Source organism: Corvus cornix, chromosome 1, assembly GCF_000738735.6.
Source record: "Corvus cornix cornix isolate S_Up_H32 chromosome 1, ASM73873v5, whole genome shotgun sequence".
Lineage (NCBI taxonomy): Eukaryota > Metazoa > Chordata > Aves > Passeriformes > Corvidae > Corvus > Corvus cornix.
Window position 1 is genome coordinate 103,292,866 of NC_046332.1, and position 20,880 is coordinate 103,313,745.

At 36.2% G+C, this 20,880-nt stretch overlaps 1 protein-coding gene across 4 annotated transcripts in view; it reads right to left on the bottom strand.

Moving 5' to 3' along the window:
• Window positions 1–20,880, bottom strand: part of RPS6KA3 (ribosomal protein S6 kinase A3) — a 76,334-nt gene that overhangs the window by 14,258 nt on the left and 41,196 nt on the right. For 3 of the 4 annotated variants that reach the window (XM_039551355.1, XM_010394484.4, XM_019282879.3), the window contains 11 exons: window positions 20,226–20,305; window positions 17,662–17,768; window positions 14,664–14,701; window positions 14,146–14,288; window positions 10,986–11,056; window positions 6,087–6,175; window positions 5,755–5,819; window positions 5,554–5,656; window positions 5,244–5,368; window positions 3,337–3,462; window positions 1,778–1,867 (listed from right to left, as the gene is read on the bottom strand). In XM_039551355.1, the coding sequence (XP_039407289.1) occupies window positions 1,778–1,867; window positions 3,337–3,462; window positions 5,244–5,368; window positions 5,554–5,656; window positions 5,755–5,819; window positions 6,087–6,175; window positions 10,986–11,056; window positions 14,146–14,288; window positions 14,664–14,701; window positions 17,662–17,768; window positions 20,226–20,305 (1,037 nt within the window). The remainder of the gene's footprint in view (window positions 1–1,777; window positions 1,868–3,336; window positions 3,463–5,243; window positions 5,369–5,553; window positions 5,657–5,754; window positions 5,820–6,086; window positions 6,176–10,985; window positions 11,057–14,145; window positions 14,289–14,663; window positions 14,702–17,661; window positions 17,769–20,225; window positions 20,306–20,880) is intronic. The other variant, XM_039551358.1, reaches the window with a different exon arrangement.

Below are 20,880 nucleotides of genomic sequence, written 5' to 3' on the forward strand. Positions count from 1 at the left end.
ATGTTCTATTTTGGCACTTCAGATTAGAAACATTTAAGCTTTGATGTGGAACTGAATGAAAAATTGAGCAAATCAATGATGAGTTTTATTTTTATAATAGTACACGGTGCTCTAGAGTTTGAGACCTGAAGGCAAAATACTCCTTCTCTTCTCTGAAAGCTATCGTGTGGGATATGCAAGGAATCTGCCCCATGGGTCTGTATTAGGACAAGGAAAACTTAATGTTACATTCTTACAGACTTATACAAGATTCTATTACATATGAAGTCTGTATATTTTTTCTTACACTGGACATCCATAACTTCTGTTTGGGGAACTGATTTGAAGCAGAAGTGAGTGAGAATTACAGCCTTTCTCCCTCTGTGGGCTTTTTTGGTAGTCTCCTATTTGTGTATTGCTGCTGCTGTGCATGAAAGATGGTTCCTGCTGGAAGATGACTGATGATGATAAAAGATTAATTACAAAGTGAAATAATTCAGCATATATTGCAGCTGTTTAATGTTGCCTGGATTTCTGTTCTCAATGTAAAATATTCATAATGCTCAAGTTCAGGTAAGTGCTCACATTCTCATGTTTGTCTTCCTGCTTAAATAACATAAGTTCTATTATGAATTAAAGTAGCATATGAGCCCAGCATGCAGCACTAAAAGCACCATGAATGCTGATAGAGGTTCTGTTCAGCACAGCTCCTTTCAAGTAGCTTTACTGTCCAACCACATGTAGCAGAACAGAAAGTGGGACTGTAATTGTATCTTGCTTGCAGTAAGATAAGCTCCCTGGTGGGCTCCCCTGAATATCTACCTTATTTTCTTTGTCCAAGAAAGGGCCAAACAGTATGATATCAATAAAGTGAAGACAGATTACAGTAGACCAACTTCATGCAGAGTCCTTTAGTGCTCATCTCCACAGTATTTATGAGCTGTTGTTTTAATGACTTCAAAATGTCTGACAATCTCCTTTTAGCTGAGCTCAGCTTCCTGGAAATGGTTTTTGCCTGAGGTTGGGTTTGGGGGACCAGAATATTTCCCTGCAGTCTAAGCTTAAAGTCATTAAGCATATGCCTTTTTAATTTTTAATCCTCTTTAATGAATAATCAAGGAGAGAAAGACAATTTTCTTTTTCAGTTGGATCATCAGAATATACTGTTCACTATGAAAACCCTCTACCTCCCAGCTTATGTTATTCCTTGCTTTTTATGGACAAAGTGTTTCCATGGTCAGAACAAATAATACAAGAAAAAAATACCTAGATAGTGTTCACGCAAAGGCCAGATAAAGATGGGTAGAAAAGAGTGGCAACCACGGACATGGAAAGATTTTGTCTACTACTGAGTAATACTTGCTACTGTCCATGAAAATTACTTAGGGTACTGTGCTAACAGCAAGTCCTTTGTTATATAATAACATACATTAAAAATGCTTTTGATTAATGTAGGCAAAAGCAGATTCAAAGTTAACTAAGCAATCAAAAACCTTCCTTGTTTCTTTAAAAATACAGCCAATGTTAAATAAATTATTCTTGTGCTAGGATTTATGAAGGATGAATTATTTGATTCCTTAGAATAACATTGTACCACAATATAAGCATCTTTAAGAGAAAACACTGACATCTCAGTAAAAAATTGGATACTACTGGATAAATTGCATTGGGACCTTGTTCTATTTTTAATACTGAAAAACATGAACATAAATATAAAACATGCAGCTTGTCATCTCTCAAATTAGAAAGTGATTCACAATTATAATACACTAAAGGATGTCTTTATAACACTACTTACATCTTTTAGGGTAATAATATTTGGATGCTGTCCATAGCGCAGCAGGATTTCAATCTCTTCTGTTGGATCTCTTTTACTCTTGTCAATAATCTGTAAGAGCAAGTACAGACATAGACATAATTATTTTTGTGAATATTATATAGTGTAATGCTTTGGTATGCTTATTAGCATCAGCAGTTAAGCAATATTTATTGTTGCAAAAGACATGGATTATAACCAAACTCAAATTTGTTAAATTGGAAAAGCAAGGCAAATCAAAAAATGTTGGGAAAAATGAAAAAATCTCTTCGAAAACAATTTTGGAGGATAAGCGATCTGGTCTCTTTGGCTGTGATTAATAATGCAAGGCTGTTTAGTAGATAAAACTTTAGTGATACATTATTTCATAAAACTGGAAGTTCCTAATTTAACATGAGATACTGGTTGGATGATGCTAATGAACTGATTCTCACAATGCTAATCTAAACCAAGTATTTGGTGCAGCAAAAGATAAAGCAGGAGAGTAAGAGAATTAAAAAATTAGAAAAAATAAAAATTTCTCAGTTAATTCAAACACACATTCATTATAAAGGTCCATTTGAATCTCTGGCTCTAAAGTTCTCCCTGTGCAAAGAAGTGAAATATTGTTTTGCCCTACTTAAAAAGTATTCTTGTGATTCTCATGTTTGTCCATTCCTGAACCGCAGAATTTCCTCTCATGTCTTTTCCATTGTGGTGTTACCCCTTCATCCTTATGCCCGTACTGCTACTGGTCCCCTGCTAATACATCAGACACTGATCATCTTATTCTTTTTTTCAAGATTCCTTGAGGAAAAAAATGCCCTAACAGAGGCAATAGAAAAGCAAGGGAATCTTCACAATAAATGTTACAGCTGAGGGAGTTATCAGCTATGCCAGGACTTACAGTTTCAAGATATTACTTCAAACTGAAAGCACGGAAGTCAAATCTGTTCCTGGCCAGAACTAGAATAAAAATAAGTATTTAACTACCAAATTGAAACTGCAAGGTTTCCAGAAGGCAATCTACATGCTTAATTCATCTTTGTATTTTACATAACTAAGTAGTAAGCTGTTCAACAATTCAAAAAGAGAACTGCCTCATAGTATAGGATTTTAAGACTACTTTTTCCCCCCCCCCACTTATAAAAGTCTGCTAATCCGTACTCTTGCTTTCATAGCAACCATTTGGTCCCGGGTTATTGCACAAAAAGACAAAAAACCTTATCATTGCAGTTCTGGGAAATCTACTAATTTCAACTGAGAATTTAATGCCTTCAAAGAAGTGCTAGAAAGCCCTATAGAATAACATAAAAACAACATTAAAAACCTTGCTGAAAACCAGGAAGCAAAGACAAAGAGTTGAAGTTTATTCTGGAAGTTATACCAGACTGAAGACTGTAATGAACTCCTTACCCATCTGAGAATTTACGAATTTACTTTTGCAGTTGCATATAAAGTATTTTTATATCAAAAAAATAATCTTAATATGTTTCTCTATGACAAATAAAAGATGTCCAATGCTAAAATCTGAAAAGTGTGGTTTATAACAAAGTAATTACCTTTACAGCATATTCCATGTTTGAAGCTTTATGAATACATCTCTTGCAGACAGAGTAAGAGCCAACTCCAATATCTTCCTTTACTTCATATCCATCAGTAAACTGAATGCTGTTCCTGTGCAACTGCTACCAAAATAACATTATCAATTGATGAATATTCATAATATGTAACTGATCTTTTTATTAAAATAACTTTTTAAAAATTCCTACTGATTTGATTAAAATTTTAAACTGATGACTCTACTAGGTCAAAGTGGTCTAAATCCCCATTACCTTCTGTTCAAAATTAGTATAAGATAAATTTAGACATTACAATATTAGACATATTGTAAATAATATGTAACATATTAATAATTTACAATATAAACCATATTGTAAATAATGCACACTGTATTTTAGAAACTGACAACATTTTTTCTGACTACTGCTTTATTAATTTAAAGATAGAAACTTGAAACCAAAGAAAAACAGAAAACTTCAAGATAAAATAGTGATACAATAATGGTAAAGAACTATCACTGTTTCTATTATCTGAATAGACAGATAAATGCCAGCTGGAAAATTTAGAGATATTGAATAGAATCAGATTGGCTGGAATTACATGGAATGGCAGTCAAAAATCCTTTCACAGAAATAAAAAGCTGAAAGGAGGACAAGTGTTCACTCTTGTAAGGGAAGGAAATGGTGTTCTAGTATATGGAGTTTGTGCAAAGGATGCAAAGCATTTGCAGGAAACCATCTGGGTATCCTGCAGCACAGAAAAGAGGAAATAGGAGTGAGGAAGTTGTTGAGGGGCACAGAGGAAAGGCAGCACAGAAACAGACCTTTACAAGAGAAGGAAACCATATACGAGGAGAAATAATGCCTGCAGAAACTTCTAACAAGATATCAGGATCAGAAATAATTCTGATGCATATATCAAACCAGAAAGCTTCTTGAGAACAAAAAAGGATCTAAAGTTATATTTTAAAAAAATGGTATTACACATGAAACAGTAATGCATAGAAAAGCATGTTGCAACAATTCTAGACATGAGAGTGTTAGAGAAATAGAAAGGCTATTCATGTTCTGTATAAATTGTGGGTTTTTTAAAATTTTCTCAGGCATTTGCAAAATACCAGTGCAGAGAAAAATATAAATAAACCCAATCATACAGCACACCTTTTTATTCCTACCTATACATTAAGAAGTCTTCAACACAATTTAGATAATGAACTGGTTTTCATGACTCAGTAATTAGAATTATTAAAAGCAAAGAGGAGGTAGAAATACAAATTTTGCAGAGGTCTCATCTTCCGGCTGACAACCTCACAATTATTAATACAGGAGACTCTACTGGAGCCATGCAAATACATCAAGGAAGCCAAAGCTAGAGTGTGCACTGTAACACTGACTTGTATGATATGACACTGGAATAAGTCACAAAATAGCACAGATTAGCAAATTAACTTAAAGTGGCTTGGGAGGGACAGAATATATCCTGGGTCACGGATTCCACGAGGCAGTCCCGAACATCCAGATACATCTCGCAGTTGTACTCCAGTGCCTCCTACTACTGCATTGCAGGAATCAACTGACATTTTCATGTAAGGGGGAAAAAACCCCTATAAATCAATATATCTGTTATTCCACTCCACCTTATAGTCAGGGCTTGGCATTAAAGAGTTTTAATACAGTACAGATGGTAAAATGTTGTCATTTAAGGCTGAAGCCTATTTGGACCTGTAGCTGCTCAGTAGTTAAACAGGTCCTGCACCTTCAGAGATTTTGTTTGGATAAAATAATCTGATCTTTACTTTTCTTGTATAAAAGATGACAATGACTTTGTCATGATACTTCATTCTGTGACAAGGAAACAATCCATCCACCAAGAGACAGCACTGATTTTTTTTTGTAGATGTACCCACCTGGACAATTGAATGCACTCCAACTGTCTGCATTGCTTGACTTTCATCATCTGATGCAATAGCTACAAAACTAAATCCTCGAAAAAGCTGATGTGCATTAGCACTGGGTGGGATACCAGGCGAATCTGAAAAACACATCATCTACTTACGAGCAGAGTCATTAACACGTAGCTATGAGACTAAGTACTGAAATTCTGGTAGCACCTTAAATTTGTAAGGACAGAAATTTCTATCAAATTTTGAATGAAAAAATTTGAAATGCAAATTCTATATTTTGAATATGTAAATTATCTTATTAATCTCTCTTTACCTTTTGGAGTTTTTGCTGTAAACTCAGGGTCAAAATAAAACGTATCTTCAGGTCTGCCAGTTGCAGGTTTAAAAGGAGGATGAATTTCTCTCCGGTACAATTTCTGAAAAGAAGGAACACATTGTAAATGGAAAAGTTATATGATACCGTAAAAGACTTAACCAAGAAATTTACTGGATTGATTTTTAATTAGATACTCACATTCCAATCTATTTTGGAAAAGAATGCATGCCTCTTAATTTCTTCTACTCCATCTGGACCTGCTCCTTTTACAAGGAAGAAAAATGTCTCTGAATTATTTTCCTCTTGGTCAAAGGAATGGGCCAACAAAATTATATTTCTTATTTCTTCTGCATTAATTTTAGATGTATAACTAGCAGAACTGATAATACTTTGGTGATCATTTGAAGAGCAAACTACATTCTTACTTTAAAGCCTATTTTACACAAGAAACAAAATTTTTAGTCAGTTTAATGATCACTGATGTTATGCATAGTTGGATCAAATTTAAAATATTCTGCTAAAACCTTTACCTAATCTGTTTGCTGGGTTTCTTTTGAAGAGCATTCGCAGGAGACTCTGTGCTTCAAGACTCAAGAACTGGGGCATTCCAAGTTTGGCCCTATAGAATAAAAATAATTAATAGTATACAAACAGATCTAGGTAAGAATTAACTCTGCACTCCCCCTTGTCCTTTGTCATTCAACAAGTCCATAATAAATGAAGTGGCATCACTAAGAAATTGCCTTCAGACATCAGACACAGAGCAAAAGTGCTGTCAGTCATGTAAACATGTTTGATTTTTTAAATTTTTTTTTTGAGTAGTATAGTATTTTCAGTAATGACTCAGGAACTTGAGTAAAGGAAGAGGTGGAAAAACATGTAGAGAAGAATAGCTACAGGATAGCAGTTTATAAACTTGTAAATTTTCATAATATGCTTTGATCCACTTACAGGTCCAGTTACTAGCACATGACATCAAACAAAGCATTCTGACAGTTACATAAAAGACAGTTTACAAGGAGTAAGAAAACTACCACACTATGACACACACCAAGAACACCCAGCAAATCTAAACTAGAATACAGAAATTGAATTAAGGTAGGATAGACCTTGCAGTAGTAGCAGGTAAAAAAACCAAACAAACAAAAAAGCCCCAAACCCACTCCTCTCTTCCTTTTTGCTCCCCTCCCCAATCTATTTCAAATACTACTTTTGCAACTTGCCAGATTTGAATTTTTAGATTTAAGTTTTTGTACTTCTTTAATTTCATTTTGTTTTGTAATCCTTGCCGTATTTTCTTACTCTCCATTTAATGTTCAGTCTCCATTCTCTCACTGTTACTAGGGCTTACTTTTTCTTGTAACTATGATAATGGTAAGGAGGGATATAATTCCCTCCTTTCCATCACTAATTCAACCTGTACCTTGTGTTTTTCTGTAACAGTCCATGACACAAGCTCTCTGTGTTTCAGTCAGAAAACCTGATTTGTCTTGTATTCCAGGTATTTGTAGATATTCACCCCTGTATCACTTCAGTAAGTGCGTATGTATTGCCACTGATTGACTATTCATTACTTTAAAACTAGAATTTACTAAATTTTCCATTCCTCTCAGCATTAGAAAAGCTAGGGGCAGGGAGGAGGAAAATCTGAAAAACTTTGGCTTCTTTGGGCTCTTCAATAACATAGTACAGGCAGATCAAGGCCACCAATGGAGAGGAGGAATGGGCACTGGGCCATCCAATGCTTCCTGACTGGCATGCACCACTAGCAGCTGAATCTTAGTCACACACTTTATATTCATTGCATGCTCACTTGATGTCATTTCAGCTCGTAGTCAAGTATCACAGAGCTACACTGAAAGCAGGAAGCAGGGAACACTGACTGGAGAGGCCCAATGGTATCATTTACAATGTTACTGAAGGTCTGAGAACAGACAGCTAGGACAGGACAGTGTTGGAGTGGGTGGAATTCTTTGCCCTGTTGTAATCCAAAACAGCTCCAAGACTAGGATACCGCTCTGGAGGTTCAGCACAGTCAGCTACCTAGAAGAATCTAAAACCAGGCCAAAACCATAAGTACAATTAATCTTATGGAGAAGTGACCCAATAAACAGAAACAACATACAGAAGAAATTCTAAAGGACTGGTATGTGCTGCAGTCCACAGTGGAGTGAATGAGAGGCCCTTGTGCAAACCACAGTGATTTAAGACTCATTGCTCCTTCTCCATCATCAAGGAGCACCTTTCACAAAGTCCTGTATCAGGCACGTGACAAAGGAGAAGGAAAGGCAATTTCCAGGTCCTCAGAGTTTATATATTATGCAACTACATGAGTGACAGCATTTTTTTCTGACATTCTGACAAAATTTTGTATGAAGGCACACCTCTTCAGTAAAGGAGAAAAGATGTTTAAAAATTTAACTTCATTGCTGCAACCTATGATTTTTTTCAAACTGCAGAGTTTTCCAGTTTTAGGTAAAACACACAAAAATAAACAAAAATTTGTCTTGATAATGTTGTGAGAAATAAAGAACCCAAAAAAAATTTGTTGTAAGAAGAATGCAGTTTCTGTGGATTTTTAGGAACAGAAGGTAAGAAAAGCAATATATCATAAATATACACAATGAAAACAGGAATTCATATGCACACCTGTCCATTTTAAAGTTTTATGAAAAATTTAAGGAAAAATATACTAGGTATGCAGAAAATAAAAAGAAAATATAGGCCAGGAAAAAAAGTGTGAACTTATCAGAAAACACTTTAAAATATCTTCTGGTTTTCAGCTACTTATATTACCAAAAGCAAAACACTTCTGTGCAAGATAATATTCATAAGTGTACAAAACATTAAAAGAGGGTAAAATGTCTTTACATCATAGCACACTTTCTGTGCAGCTATTTGAAACTAATAACAATTGCAAAGACTAGAAGGTGAAAAAAGAAAGAAGGTAGAAAGGGCATTAAGAGATACATTCTCAAATGAAATCTGAAAGTAATTACAGAATCATAGAAACCTATAATTGTTTAGGTTGGAAAAGACCTTTAAGATTATCAAGTCCAACCACAAGCACCACCCAGTCTACCATATCCCTAAGTGGCACATCTTTTTAAAAAACCTCCAAGGATGGTGACTCAGACAGTTCCCTGGGCAGCATGTTCCAATATTTTACAACCCTTTCAATGAAGAAATTTTTCCCAATATCCAATCTAAACCTCCCATAGTGCAACTTGAGGTCATTTCCTCTCATCCTGTTGCTTCCTACTATGGAGAAGAGACTAACCCCCACCTGGCTACAGCCTCCTTTCAGGGAGTTGTAGAGATGGATAAGGTCTCCCCTGAGCTTTCTCTAGGATAAACAAACCCAGATAGATCTCTCAGACACTCCTCACAAGACCTGTGCTCCAGACCCTTCACAGGCTCCCTTGCTCTTCTCTGGACTCGCTCCAGCACCTCAATGTCCTCATGGTGAGAAGCCCAAACTGGCCACAGGATTTGAAGTGTGGCATCACCAGTGCTGAGTAAAGAGAGACAATCACTGTCCTGGTCCTGCTGGCCACACTATTGCTGACACAGATCAGGATGCCGTTGGCTTCTTGGCCACCTGGGCACACACTGGCTCATGTTCAGCAGTTGTTGACCAACACCCTGGTGCTTTTCTGCCACGCAGCTTTGCAGCCACTCTTCCCTAAGCCTGGAGTGTTCCCTGAGGTTGTTGTGACCCAAGTGTAGGACCTGGCACTTGGCCTCACTGAACCTCATTCTACTGGCCTCATCCCATTGATTCAGCCTGTCCAGATCCCTCTGCAGAGCCTTCCTACCCTCCAGCAGATCCACATTCCCTCTTATCCAGGTTGGGGGCACCTGCAAACTGAGGGTACACTCAATCCCCTTGTCCAGGTTGTTGATAAAGATGTTAAACAGGACTGGCCCCTGGGGAGCACCACTTGTGACCAGCTACCAGCTGGATTTCACTCCATTCAGTGCCCCTCTCTGGGCTATGAATGACTATGAACTTCAATTACCTGGAAAGATACAAGGATATTCTAAATGGCAGCTGAATACAGAAGATATTTATAGCACCAATGAAAAGACTGTTGAGGAACAGAGCGGAGTCAAATGCAGGCAAAGAGAAGAAGAGAAAGATGTGACTCATGAGACACAGAAAAAAATGCATGGCTCCTGAAACAAGTGAGAGTGCAGCAGAACTATCTCAGACTAGCTTCTTGTAAATAGGAGGTGGTCAGAAGTTTATGCTTGCTGTGAATAGATAGAACTTTTTAGTTAAAGACACTGAATAATAACAACATGAAGATTTGATCTGGCATGATGCTGAGGCAGCAGAAGAAACTAGCATCACTAAATATATTTGCAAATAATATGAGGAAGAAAAACAAGGGCAAAGAATAACATAACATTTATACATTATGAAAGCAAAAGCAAGGAAAATAATGAGTGTGTTTTCTAGTGGTTTTCACGTTCTAATTACTCAGAGAAAAAATGAAAGAGTTCCATATATTTATTTTTCAAAACAGGCTGTTGGTGCAAAAGAAATTCCATCTTTGATACATGGGTAGACAAGTGGTTAATAGTACTGAGAACAATGATAAACAATGAAGCAGAAAACAAATGAGAAAACTAAGATAGTCTTATGGGCTTCCATGAAAAAAATGGTATTAGTTAAAAATAGATGGAAACAGAGAAGTGAACCTGTGATATGAGGAAACAGACTTGTTTGCACAGTGTTTGGCTACAGTCCCAAAAATGGGGGAGTTATGCCATAGGTTGTATTAGTTTAGCGAATACGTGGGGAATTGGCAAGGAAAAAAGCAGATCTTCATTAGCAAAAACAGGAACATCAACTGCACGAAGGGAAGCAATTCCCACAAGAGAGCTAATGCAAAATCTATGCTGAAAATAGCAAAGGGGAAAATTGGAGCCTAGGCAAGTCACAGGAGAGTACAGAAAGGAGGAGCATTGGGGAGGCAAGTTGTTGGCAGCACCATTAATATAAAGAGGTAGGGTGAGGAGCTGGTAAGATAAAGAAGCATAAGGAGTGAAAATACTTTCTCAAAAAACCACCAAAAGCCTAAAACAAAGGAAAAAAAAAACCCAACAAGGAAAAAATGCACAGGTTATCAAAAAGGATAAGAAAGTTAAAAAATATTATGGATATAAGATGGGCAAGATCATACGGTTGGAGAAGTCATTATTACAGATTAAAGAGCTGCTATGAAATCCTTTGTACCTGGTATGGCGGAGGAATAGTAAAGCATATTAGATAGGCAGCAAAGGGAATTAATAATATGGAATAGGGAGTGAGGATTTACCAGTACCTTTGAAAATGAGGGAAGAGTAGAAATTAGATATTGCAGCCCGGAGGGCATCCCTGTAGAATACCTGATGAGATATATAAATAAGAGTGTACTCACTTGAGAATCATAGTCATGGTTTCTTTTCTGTCTTTCCCTTGGAAAGGTAGAGTACCAGTGAGCATTTCAAACTGTATAGAGTAAAACTTTCATCAATTACATTACCTGGACAAAAACTAATTTTTGACAAAACTACTTAGCATCTTAACCTTCCAAAATTCATGCATGTTAACAATCAAGTCTGTGCAAAACAACTTCATTGTACAGTTTAAATTGCTAAGAACATTGAGCAGCCTTTGCCATTTTTAAAGCTGCAAAATATTTTCCTATATTGATACCTTGCTTTACATGCTTTTATCTGAACAATTTAGACTATAATGTTCTGTATTTCATTTCTGCCTAAAAAGTTTGTTCTAGGAAGTCTTCATCTTTACAACTGTATTTTTAGTTTTCAATAAAAGGGAGCGGGGGTAGGGAAAAAGGTTTTCCTTTCAAAAGTTAGTGATGATTTCTCCTCATGCAGAAATTTTTAAAAAGGTCAAAATTCTGAAAATTGGCATGTACATAGCCTTCATTGGGAAGGGGAAAAGGTTAGCTGATTGACAAAGACATGCATGATGGAAAGTGGTTACTGTATGCATACAGTGGAAATAAAGCCTGAAGGAACATGGAAGAGCTACACAGTACGTGCATGCACATTCTACAGTGCCTGGCAGTAAGCAACAGACACTGCTAAAATACTGATTTGTTCTGAAAGTGACTGAGTAAAAATAGATAAATATAAAGGCACTCCTGTTGGACTGCAGTATACACAGGGGTATCAGATATAAGTGAGGCAGTGAAAGCAGTCTGGCAGCAGTCATGGTAGCCAGCACTTAGGCAGAAACCTGATTTTTTTTGGTTTAAAAATTGCAAAATAATTTAGTTCAATGCAAGTTCATGGCATACAGTTAACAACATAAAAATTAAAATAATTATAAAGGAACCCTCTGAACAGCTTATGCAAACTTAAGTCATCCTGAACACAAGGTATCCTCTATTTCCCTCTTTTCTGGTATGACCCAAACATTCAGTCTCCTAAACATAAAAAATGTATGTGGATAACTTGAACAAATAATGTGTGACTGTAGTATTTGCAGATCTACAATAAGAGCATGAAGTTGCACTAACAGTATTCTTTAAAACACCATTTTATTGAAATAAAATTTGAATTTCTTACTGCCATCTCTTCACTACTGCTAGATACATCATACTCTAAATAATATTTTTTACAGATATATTTTAAAAAATTAAATTTAATAGTCATGCCAACATGAAAAAAGCCTACTTTTAACTTGAACGCTTAAGACAATTGTCAAAGATGTGAGAGGGATAAGCCAGAACTCTAAGAAAAAAAAGTTTTGTTTTTGGTTTAGAAATATCTTCACAAGGTGCACTTGAAAAAAAAAAACCTTTTTAAAAAGGTAAATTTGGAGTGCTCCACTTGCACTTGCTTGAAATATAGTTTCTTTAGCAAGCTCCCAATACAAATGTGTGTGCTTGTGACAAATTAACAGCCCAACACATGTATTCTTTGTCACCCCTCCCAAATACTATATTCCAACATTAATAGGCCAGTAGTACTTAAAGAATAAGCCATCACTGGCCTCCCTACTTATGTTTTATTTCAAGAGGAGAGTACCTCAGTGCTTTTGAAAACTTGAAATGAATGTTTTTACTTGTATGGCATCCCTTAAAGCTGTCACTGTTTTAAAGGACAAATCGGAATATATTTCTTAACAATGGCTTAAGCATACTTAATGTCTAGCAGCACAAGAAAAGGAGCCAAATGATTTGTTGAAACATCTTTAAAGTCTCCCTCTCTGCGCTATGACTTCTTTTCACTCTATTTACTGTGTACTTAGACTACACCAATCATCACTTGAATTTTTGATCAACTCAGAAATTAAGAATGAGCTGGAAGTAGATATTCACAGATTGTCTGTGAAAGTTACAAACTATAAATGCAAGCAACAAAAATATGTCCTAGAGAAAACTGCACAGTATTTCATATACTAATTTATAGAATTTGGTTTTTAAGGTCATGTTTTTGTATTCAAAGTAGAGGCCAAAGTATTTAACATGCAATGCACTTAAGACTGTGAAAGCCACCCCAGTCACAGCTAACATCTTTCAGCAATTTTCAATTATACCATATCCACTTGATAAACACCAAATTATGTTTTTCAGCTTTATAAATTAAAGCTGAAGTTTAATTATGTTTGTGTTATCAACAACAAATATTCTGCAACTACATTATAATTATCTTTTAATTGTTCTTAGTGATAAAATGTGAGGCTGTGAGGAGTGTGTATGCTTGTCTGGAGAGAGTTATCAGCTGCTACTTTTACATAGTCAGTTTTCAGACCACAACAGCATTCTAGTCATCATAAAGCAATAGGATGACCTATTTTCAGACCCAAAAGTCCTTCTTGTACTATAAAGCACACACATTAGTTGTACTGTTACAGGTATATGTAGCAAAAGCAGTAAGAAATGAATACATTTATAGAATTATTTAATCTCCATGTCAAAAATGCAAACAAATATTTTAAATATGAAAAGTCTTTCAGCATTCCTTAAATACCAAACATGATCTGTTATTCTTTTCCAATTCATACTCCATATATATATTTCCCTGACCCTGCAACTTTACAGTAATTACGCCTCTCAGAAATGCCTTAAGCAACTGAGCAACTATATCCTGTATCAGCTCAGTGTCATTTAGATCATTTTGATGTGTGAGAACAACAGTTGTCATTATTCCACTAACTTGTAATTACACCGTAGACTCTAACTAGAAAGTTACCAATCTTCTTTTTCCTCTTGAATGTAAATTCAAATTTAAATTTTTGATCTAAATTTCTTCCCCACTTTGGAATAGACAGTATTTTTCTGTATACTTTCATATTCCTCTTGGTCCCCAAAGCATTCAAGCTACTACAGATGTAAAGTATTTGAATTAAATGATAATAAAAATATGGCATATTGTTGGCGTTGATATGATACCTAGTCCATGTTCTTGGATCCAAACTCTGTGGTGTTATTAATTTCACACAATTTAGACTTCCTTTGTAGTTAAAATTTATGTAAAGCTCACCTTAGGGTTTAGTGCTTGATTTGTTTCACCACACCTTGCAAAGCACAGTTTTGCTATTATTTAGATTTACCAGAAACCTACCATTAAAACACCAAAAGACCACCAGTCTGCACTCTGCGTATGGCCTCGTCTGTTAACAACTTCTGGTGCCATATATTCCACTGTTCCACAGAAAGAGTAGGCTTTTTTTTCATGATCAATTGACTCCTTACTTAAGCCAAAATCTGAAAGAAAAAAAAATAGTTCCGAATGTAAATTTTTTTTTAAAAACATTCAAGGTTGATACTTTTACCATAACGTAAAATGTTATGCTTTTATCATTTGTATATACAACCAAATACTAATTTGGAAATTACAGGATTCTCCTTCCCTCCCCACATTACCATAGGTCCGTAACACCAGATATACTTGTAAAGCAGGTATCTTATTGAAATATTTATGTATTTCATTTATTTTAAGCTAATTACACTACTTGCTTCCACAATTAAATTACCGATCAGTTAAAATAACCTATTTTATCATACTGGTTTACCAAAAGGAACATGCAAAGATTTTACTGTGAACAGAAATGATCCTAGTATTGCAATTTCTTTATTCACCTGTCAGTTTGATATGTCCTTCCTCATCAAGCAGGATGCTAAAAAACAATAAAAAGAATATAAAAACTAATTAAAATATCTTTTAAGTGTTGTTTCGGACAACATACTGACAATATTTAGGAATAAACAGAAGAGGATACACAAAGACAGGCAAAATTAAACATGCATGAAAATGAATTATTAGAAGATACTTTCAGACTAGACATTTTCTTTTCCTTCCATTCTTTCTTTTTAAAGATTAAGAAACAGTCAGTTTATCATAGTTTTATTCGACTATTTGATTAAATTCAGTACGTAGTAACATTTATATTGAACTTGCAGTTTTGGCCATCGGCAGCACACGCAGCATCATCATAATTGTTAAAAACAGAGGCATACTTCCGTTTCTCTTATACCAGGTATGTTTTCATATGCATACAAAACAAGTATTAATTTGTAATTACCATTTCAAAGGTTATTGACCACTTCAAATAACATCAAGTAATAAATATTCTCATGTTGTAGCAAAGGACAGGACCCACAGGCCCTATACTTGGAGCAGACCTTAGGCTTCCACCTTTTCACTTCAATCACAAGAAAGGCCATGCTTCTCCAAGATGCCAACTGTCCTTGACCACTACTGAATATTACTGCACTGCAAAGCATGCAAGGTATCCAAGAACCGGATTTTTTAACACCCCCTACACGGTGGATTTAGTTCCTCCAGCTGCATTTCATCCTGGGGGTAAGACATGAGCCAGGTCCTATCCCTTTCCTTTTCCACTTTGCACTTTCCATGGAGGGAAACATTAAAGCATGTCCTCAAGTGCCATATGCAAACACTGCCTTCCTGCCGTCCAGCAGATCAACACTTCCACCCAACTTGGTGTTGTCTGTGGACTTGCTCAGGGTGTACTCAATCCCCTCGTCCAGGTCTCCAATGAAGATGTTAAACAGGACTGGTCCCAACACAGAGCCCTGGGGAACACCACTGGTGACCAGCCTCTGGCTGGATGTAATTCCATTCACCACCACTCTCTGGGCCTGGTCATCCAATCAGTTTTTTACCCAGTGAAGAGTGCACCCATCCACACCATGGGAATCCAGTTTCTCCAGGAGAATGCTGTGGAAAACAGTGTCAAAGGTGTAGAATCACAGAAGATAAGGGGCTAACGTGTATGTCTCAAACACTGAAAGTCATCTAGCTGTGCAGCCAACCACAGATTGTTGGTAACAACAGATAAGAATTGCTAGTAATAAGCAAGGATTGCTGGTAATAACACACTATGAGAAAGAACAAGATGTGCCCAAAGAAGAGGGCAGAGATACAGCACCACTTTTCTGGGACAAACATCCTTGTTCTAATTCCTGAAGATAAGCACAACCCAGTACAGCACAAGCACAGGAATGAGGTTGAGAAGTGGGCATGGACTGTAGGGGAAGAAAAGACCACCCAATATCCCCAAAGACCTCCAACCCATTTCCAGAAAGGTCTGAAAGAACAGACTGGGTGACAACTAATTTGTATAGAAAACGAGAAACTTACCTTCACGGCAGGGAAACCTATCTATAAAAACATACCCTCACTAAGCCCAGGTGGTGCCCCCTGGACCCTGGATATCCATCCCATCAGTTGGACTGACACTGGAGCCAAGACTAATCTCTTTTTCTCTCCTTCTCTCTCTCTCCCCCTCTTTAATTCACCTTTTGTTTTCTCTCTTCCTTTTCCTCTTACCCCTTTATCCAAACCCCACTGTCATGTACTTTTATAGTAGGTCAGGAACTAAAATATCAATTTCCACACCAGGTACGTAATTTACTAATAAAAGCTTGTGATTTTTTCAGACCCTCTGACTTTTGTTATTTCTTTCCACCATGAGCATTTACAAATCTTGAGTGCTCCTTTCACCTTAAGGGTGGGATGTCACAAAAGGCTCTACTAAAGTCTAGGCAGACAACATCCAGAGCCTTTCCCTCATCCACTAAGCAGGTAACTTCATCATAGAAGATGATCAGGTTGGTCAAGCAGGACCTGCCTTGCATAAAACGAGGCTGGCCTGGCCTGAACCCCTGGTTGTCCTGTACATGTTACATGATGGCACTCAAGATGATGACTCCATGACCTTCCCTGACAATGAGGTCAGGCTGACATGCCTGTAGTTTCCTGCTTCTCCTTCCAACCCTTCTTATAGATGGGTGTCACATTCGCCAACTTCCAGTCACCTGGGACCTCCATGGTTGACCTGGACTGCTGGTAAATGATTGAAAGTGGCTTGGTGAGTTCTTCTACCAGCTCCCTCAGTATTCTTGGGTGAGTTCCATCCAGTCCCATGGACTTTTGAGGTTCTAAGTTGTATAAGCAGTCTGCTGGCCATTCCGTCCTAGATTATGGGGGCTTAATTCTGCTCCCATTCTATGTCTTCCACTGAGCTGGGTACCTTGACAACAACTGGTGGTCTTATTAAAGGCTAAGGCAAGAAAGACAGGAAGTACCTCAACCTTTTCTTCATCCTTTGTCATTATGTTTCCCCTCACATCCAACAAAGGATGGAGATTCTCCTTGGCCCTCCTTTTGTCGCTGATTTTTACAAATATTTTTTTGTTGTCTTCTGCTTCTGGGATTTCTAACACATTGATAATCCTTTCTTCCTTCCTGCTGCAAGGACCTCCATCCCCTAACTCCACTGCTATGGCAGACCAAAGGACCTTGGTAGAACACCGTCCCTCAAAGAGTGGTGTGCCACTCCAAGGCTTATCTCTGTCTTTGTCCCCATTCCCCCTCAAACAGAGTTTAAAGTTCTCTCAACGAGCCCCTCTAGCTCCTCAGCTATGATCCTTTTTCCTCTTTGAGATGGGAAATCCAACCTTTTAAATGAAAATAGCTCATAAACCTCCCCCACCTCCCTCTGTTCAATTTATTTAGTAAATTACTGAAGTTTAACAGTTGGGAAAAAGTGCATAGGTAGAAGTGCTATAGAAATGAAATTAATACACTGCATTTCTCATAGAGGAGCCTTACTTTTCTGGTTTTAGGTCCCGGTATATTATTCCAAGACTATGTAGATGGTCTAAAGCAAGTGCTAACTCTGCCAGATAAAATTTAACATCGTCTTCTGTGAACATCACCTGAAAAAGTAACACAATGTATTTCACATATGAGATCTGTAAAGGTTACACCAGCACCAACTAAACAATAACAACAGTGGTTTTTCAGAAGGGTTTCTTATAATACTTGAATTCATTTCTACGCAAAACACTAGAAAATTCAAATTTCTTGGTTACACAAAACCTAGGATTTTATAACCCACACTATTTCATACTTGAAATACTTGGACATACTTGAAAAAGGACTTTTAAAGGCAATATATTATTCTTTCTGCAAACCAGGAGATTATCTGTTTCTGATTGTTCGAGAGAACAGACAGACACGTCGTAGTGAAACTGAAATATTTTGGAAGCACTTAAAGAATGTGACTACCTCTTGGTTGGATGGGACCATTTCATTTCCAGACAACAAATGGACCGAAGAAGTCCAAATGCCCAAATTTCATCTACAAAGTTAGAGGGAAGAAAAGCATATGTATCTTGGTTTTGGAATGACCGTCTCTAGGTACTTTGAGAAAGAAGTTACAGTGATTGTAAAAGGCCCAAGGTGCAGCCTGAGATGTAACTGCAGAAAAGGCAGATGGAAGAGTAAACAAAGTAAACAGCCTGTGTAAGAGCACAGGGAGGATCCCAGGTAGCAATCCCACTTTTTGGATTAGGAAGATAAACTAATCTCTGTTTATGCTCATTGAAATGAACATATTGTCCCAATATATCAGATGCTGTGATTCCTGACAGAATACATTACAATTTAACTCTTCTGAGACTGTAGAAAAAGATAAAAATAAAAAAATATTCTGCATGATTTGATTCTATTTCAGTTACTACTCAGTTATTTAATTTGTTTTGTTTTTAGAATCTAAGACTAATACCTTAAGATAAAGCATACAGACCTGGAAAAAAGAATGGCAATAGGGAGCAAAGATGAACATGATTTAAAACAAGAGTTAAGAATGGAGAATATATTTTCCCCTTAGTTTCGAGATAGAAAGCGATACTAAAGCTTGTACAAAAGGTTGTTGCTGATGTTACTTCTACAAAAGAGCCAATATTTAGTGCAGGCATATTCAAGAAGGGAAATCTCTATAAGAAACATTTAAAAGCTCAAATAATAAAAGATCCCATGAGGAGGATAATACACCCACACTACATTCTTTAAAACCATTGCATGGGACTCATCTTTCCTAACCTTAAACATCTGCAGACATCCAGCTTTGAATTAATCACTTTTCCCTTTGTAGTCAACAGGAAAAAAGCAACAACTTTTAGTTCCTCTAATCTATTTCAAAATCACATGGATTGGTATGAGGATGATATTAATAGCATCCAGCATGCCCATTTCACTCACCAGTTATAAACACTTTGCTTAGATTCAGGTACCTATAATGAATATTTCTCATGTAACCACATTAAATTTCATAAAATGCAAGTGGATCAAGATGAAAAAGACCTCAGCAGAAAGCCAATATACATTCTTTTTTGGGAATCAAAAATGAACTATGAACTTCAAGAGAAAAGTATCTCAATTTTAGAGCACTAATAACTTATTTGTTATCTGTGACAAAACAAACGACAAAAGGCAACTTGAAACAGATAGCATCATGAAAATAAATGTAGTAATTTATGTGGTCAGTACAGAAGGATACATCTATACACAAAGTAAATTCCATTCTACTCTCCTCTTAATAACAATATAGCTTTGCAGTGGTGACCCAGCTGTCCCAGATACTGTCGTAGCAAAGGAATATGGAAAGCAGCTATAACTGCAAGTCCAGACTACCAGATACACATTGGATATAATCTCTATCCTAAAAGATACTTGTTGCAAAATTTTGAGTAATGGAAAACAAAAACTTTAAAAAATATGGTGATATATTAGATGTTGACATTTATTTTAGGAATTACATTCAAATTAAATTGAGGTAATGAAACTCTTCAAAGCTGTTATTTCCTGTATCTACACAGACATATTACCATCATGACTGAGGCAAAATATTCACTTTTTGAAAATTACTAAAAGAAGTGGAATACAATTATCGCTTTTTAAATATTCATACATAATGCAATTTTGCATTCATGGGTAAAAAAAGAATATATCTTATCTGCCCCTGAATTCTGGATACTAAACCAGACATAAATCAGTTAATTTGAACACATTCACTTTGTATAAATCCAGGCTCTGAGTCTTATATTTAAGCATGGTAGCAATAGGAGAAGAAAATTTTGCCAGGTATAAAAAGCAGCACAGAAACACTGCTTGTCTAAAACTTCTTTCAGAGATAACATAAATTGCCATCAGCCCTTCCATGAAGTGACTATTCTATGCAAAAAAATCCAACCATACAAAAAACATACCTGGTTAAAAACAGATTAAGATTTTATTCAATGGAAACAGAATTTAAAATGTAAACTCTCCTAATACAGACAATTTATAGTCAAATTCTATCAACGGATGATTTTTCAAATAAAAAAGTGTACCTCTTTGGATAAACGTGTAAACAAGTCTCCTCCCCTGAGAAAATCCAAAATAAGATACAGCTTCCCTTCTGTTTGAAAAGCTGAAAAGATAAATTAAAACAAAAAAAATCGCCTAACTTTATCCATGATCAGGAAAATAACATACCAAATAATTCACCACTATTTTCATTATTAAAATTAATTTTACTTTCTCCTTTGTGGAAAAATGTATTCAAATGAATTAGGTAACTGATCCTCTACCATGGACCAAGTAATTCCCATGCTATGTGAAAGTAAAGCAAATCACCAATAAAATTTCTTAAAAAATAAACTTTACTTAGGATAGCCAGCATTTTATTCCAGATTTTAATGTAAGAAGACAGATTTTAAAGGGCAAACTAGTAACTAATGCACCTTTTAAAATCTCTAGAAATTCAGCTTAACAGGGACATTTAGTCTAGTTTCCAAAAGAATGGCACATAAAATAGTGAAAGGTACATAATTTAAGCCACATCAGAAAGTGAGAGAGACAGGAGGTTTAACTGTAGGAAAAAACAAACCCCAAGAAAAAAAAGAACTAAAAAAACCCCAAACAAACCAGAAACTTTTTTTTTTTTTGCACATGTTAAGAGTACTGATATCCTCCCCCTTTACACATAAGTATTCTGTTACAGCT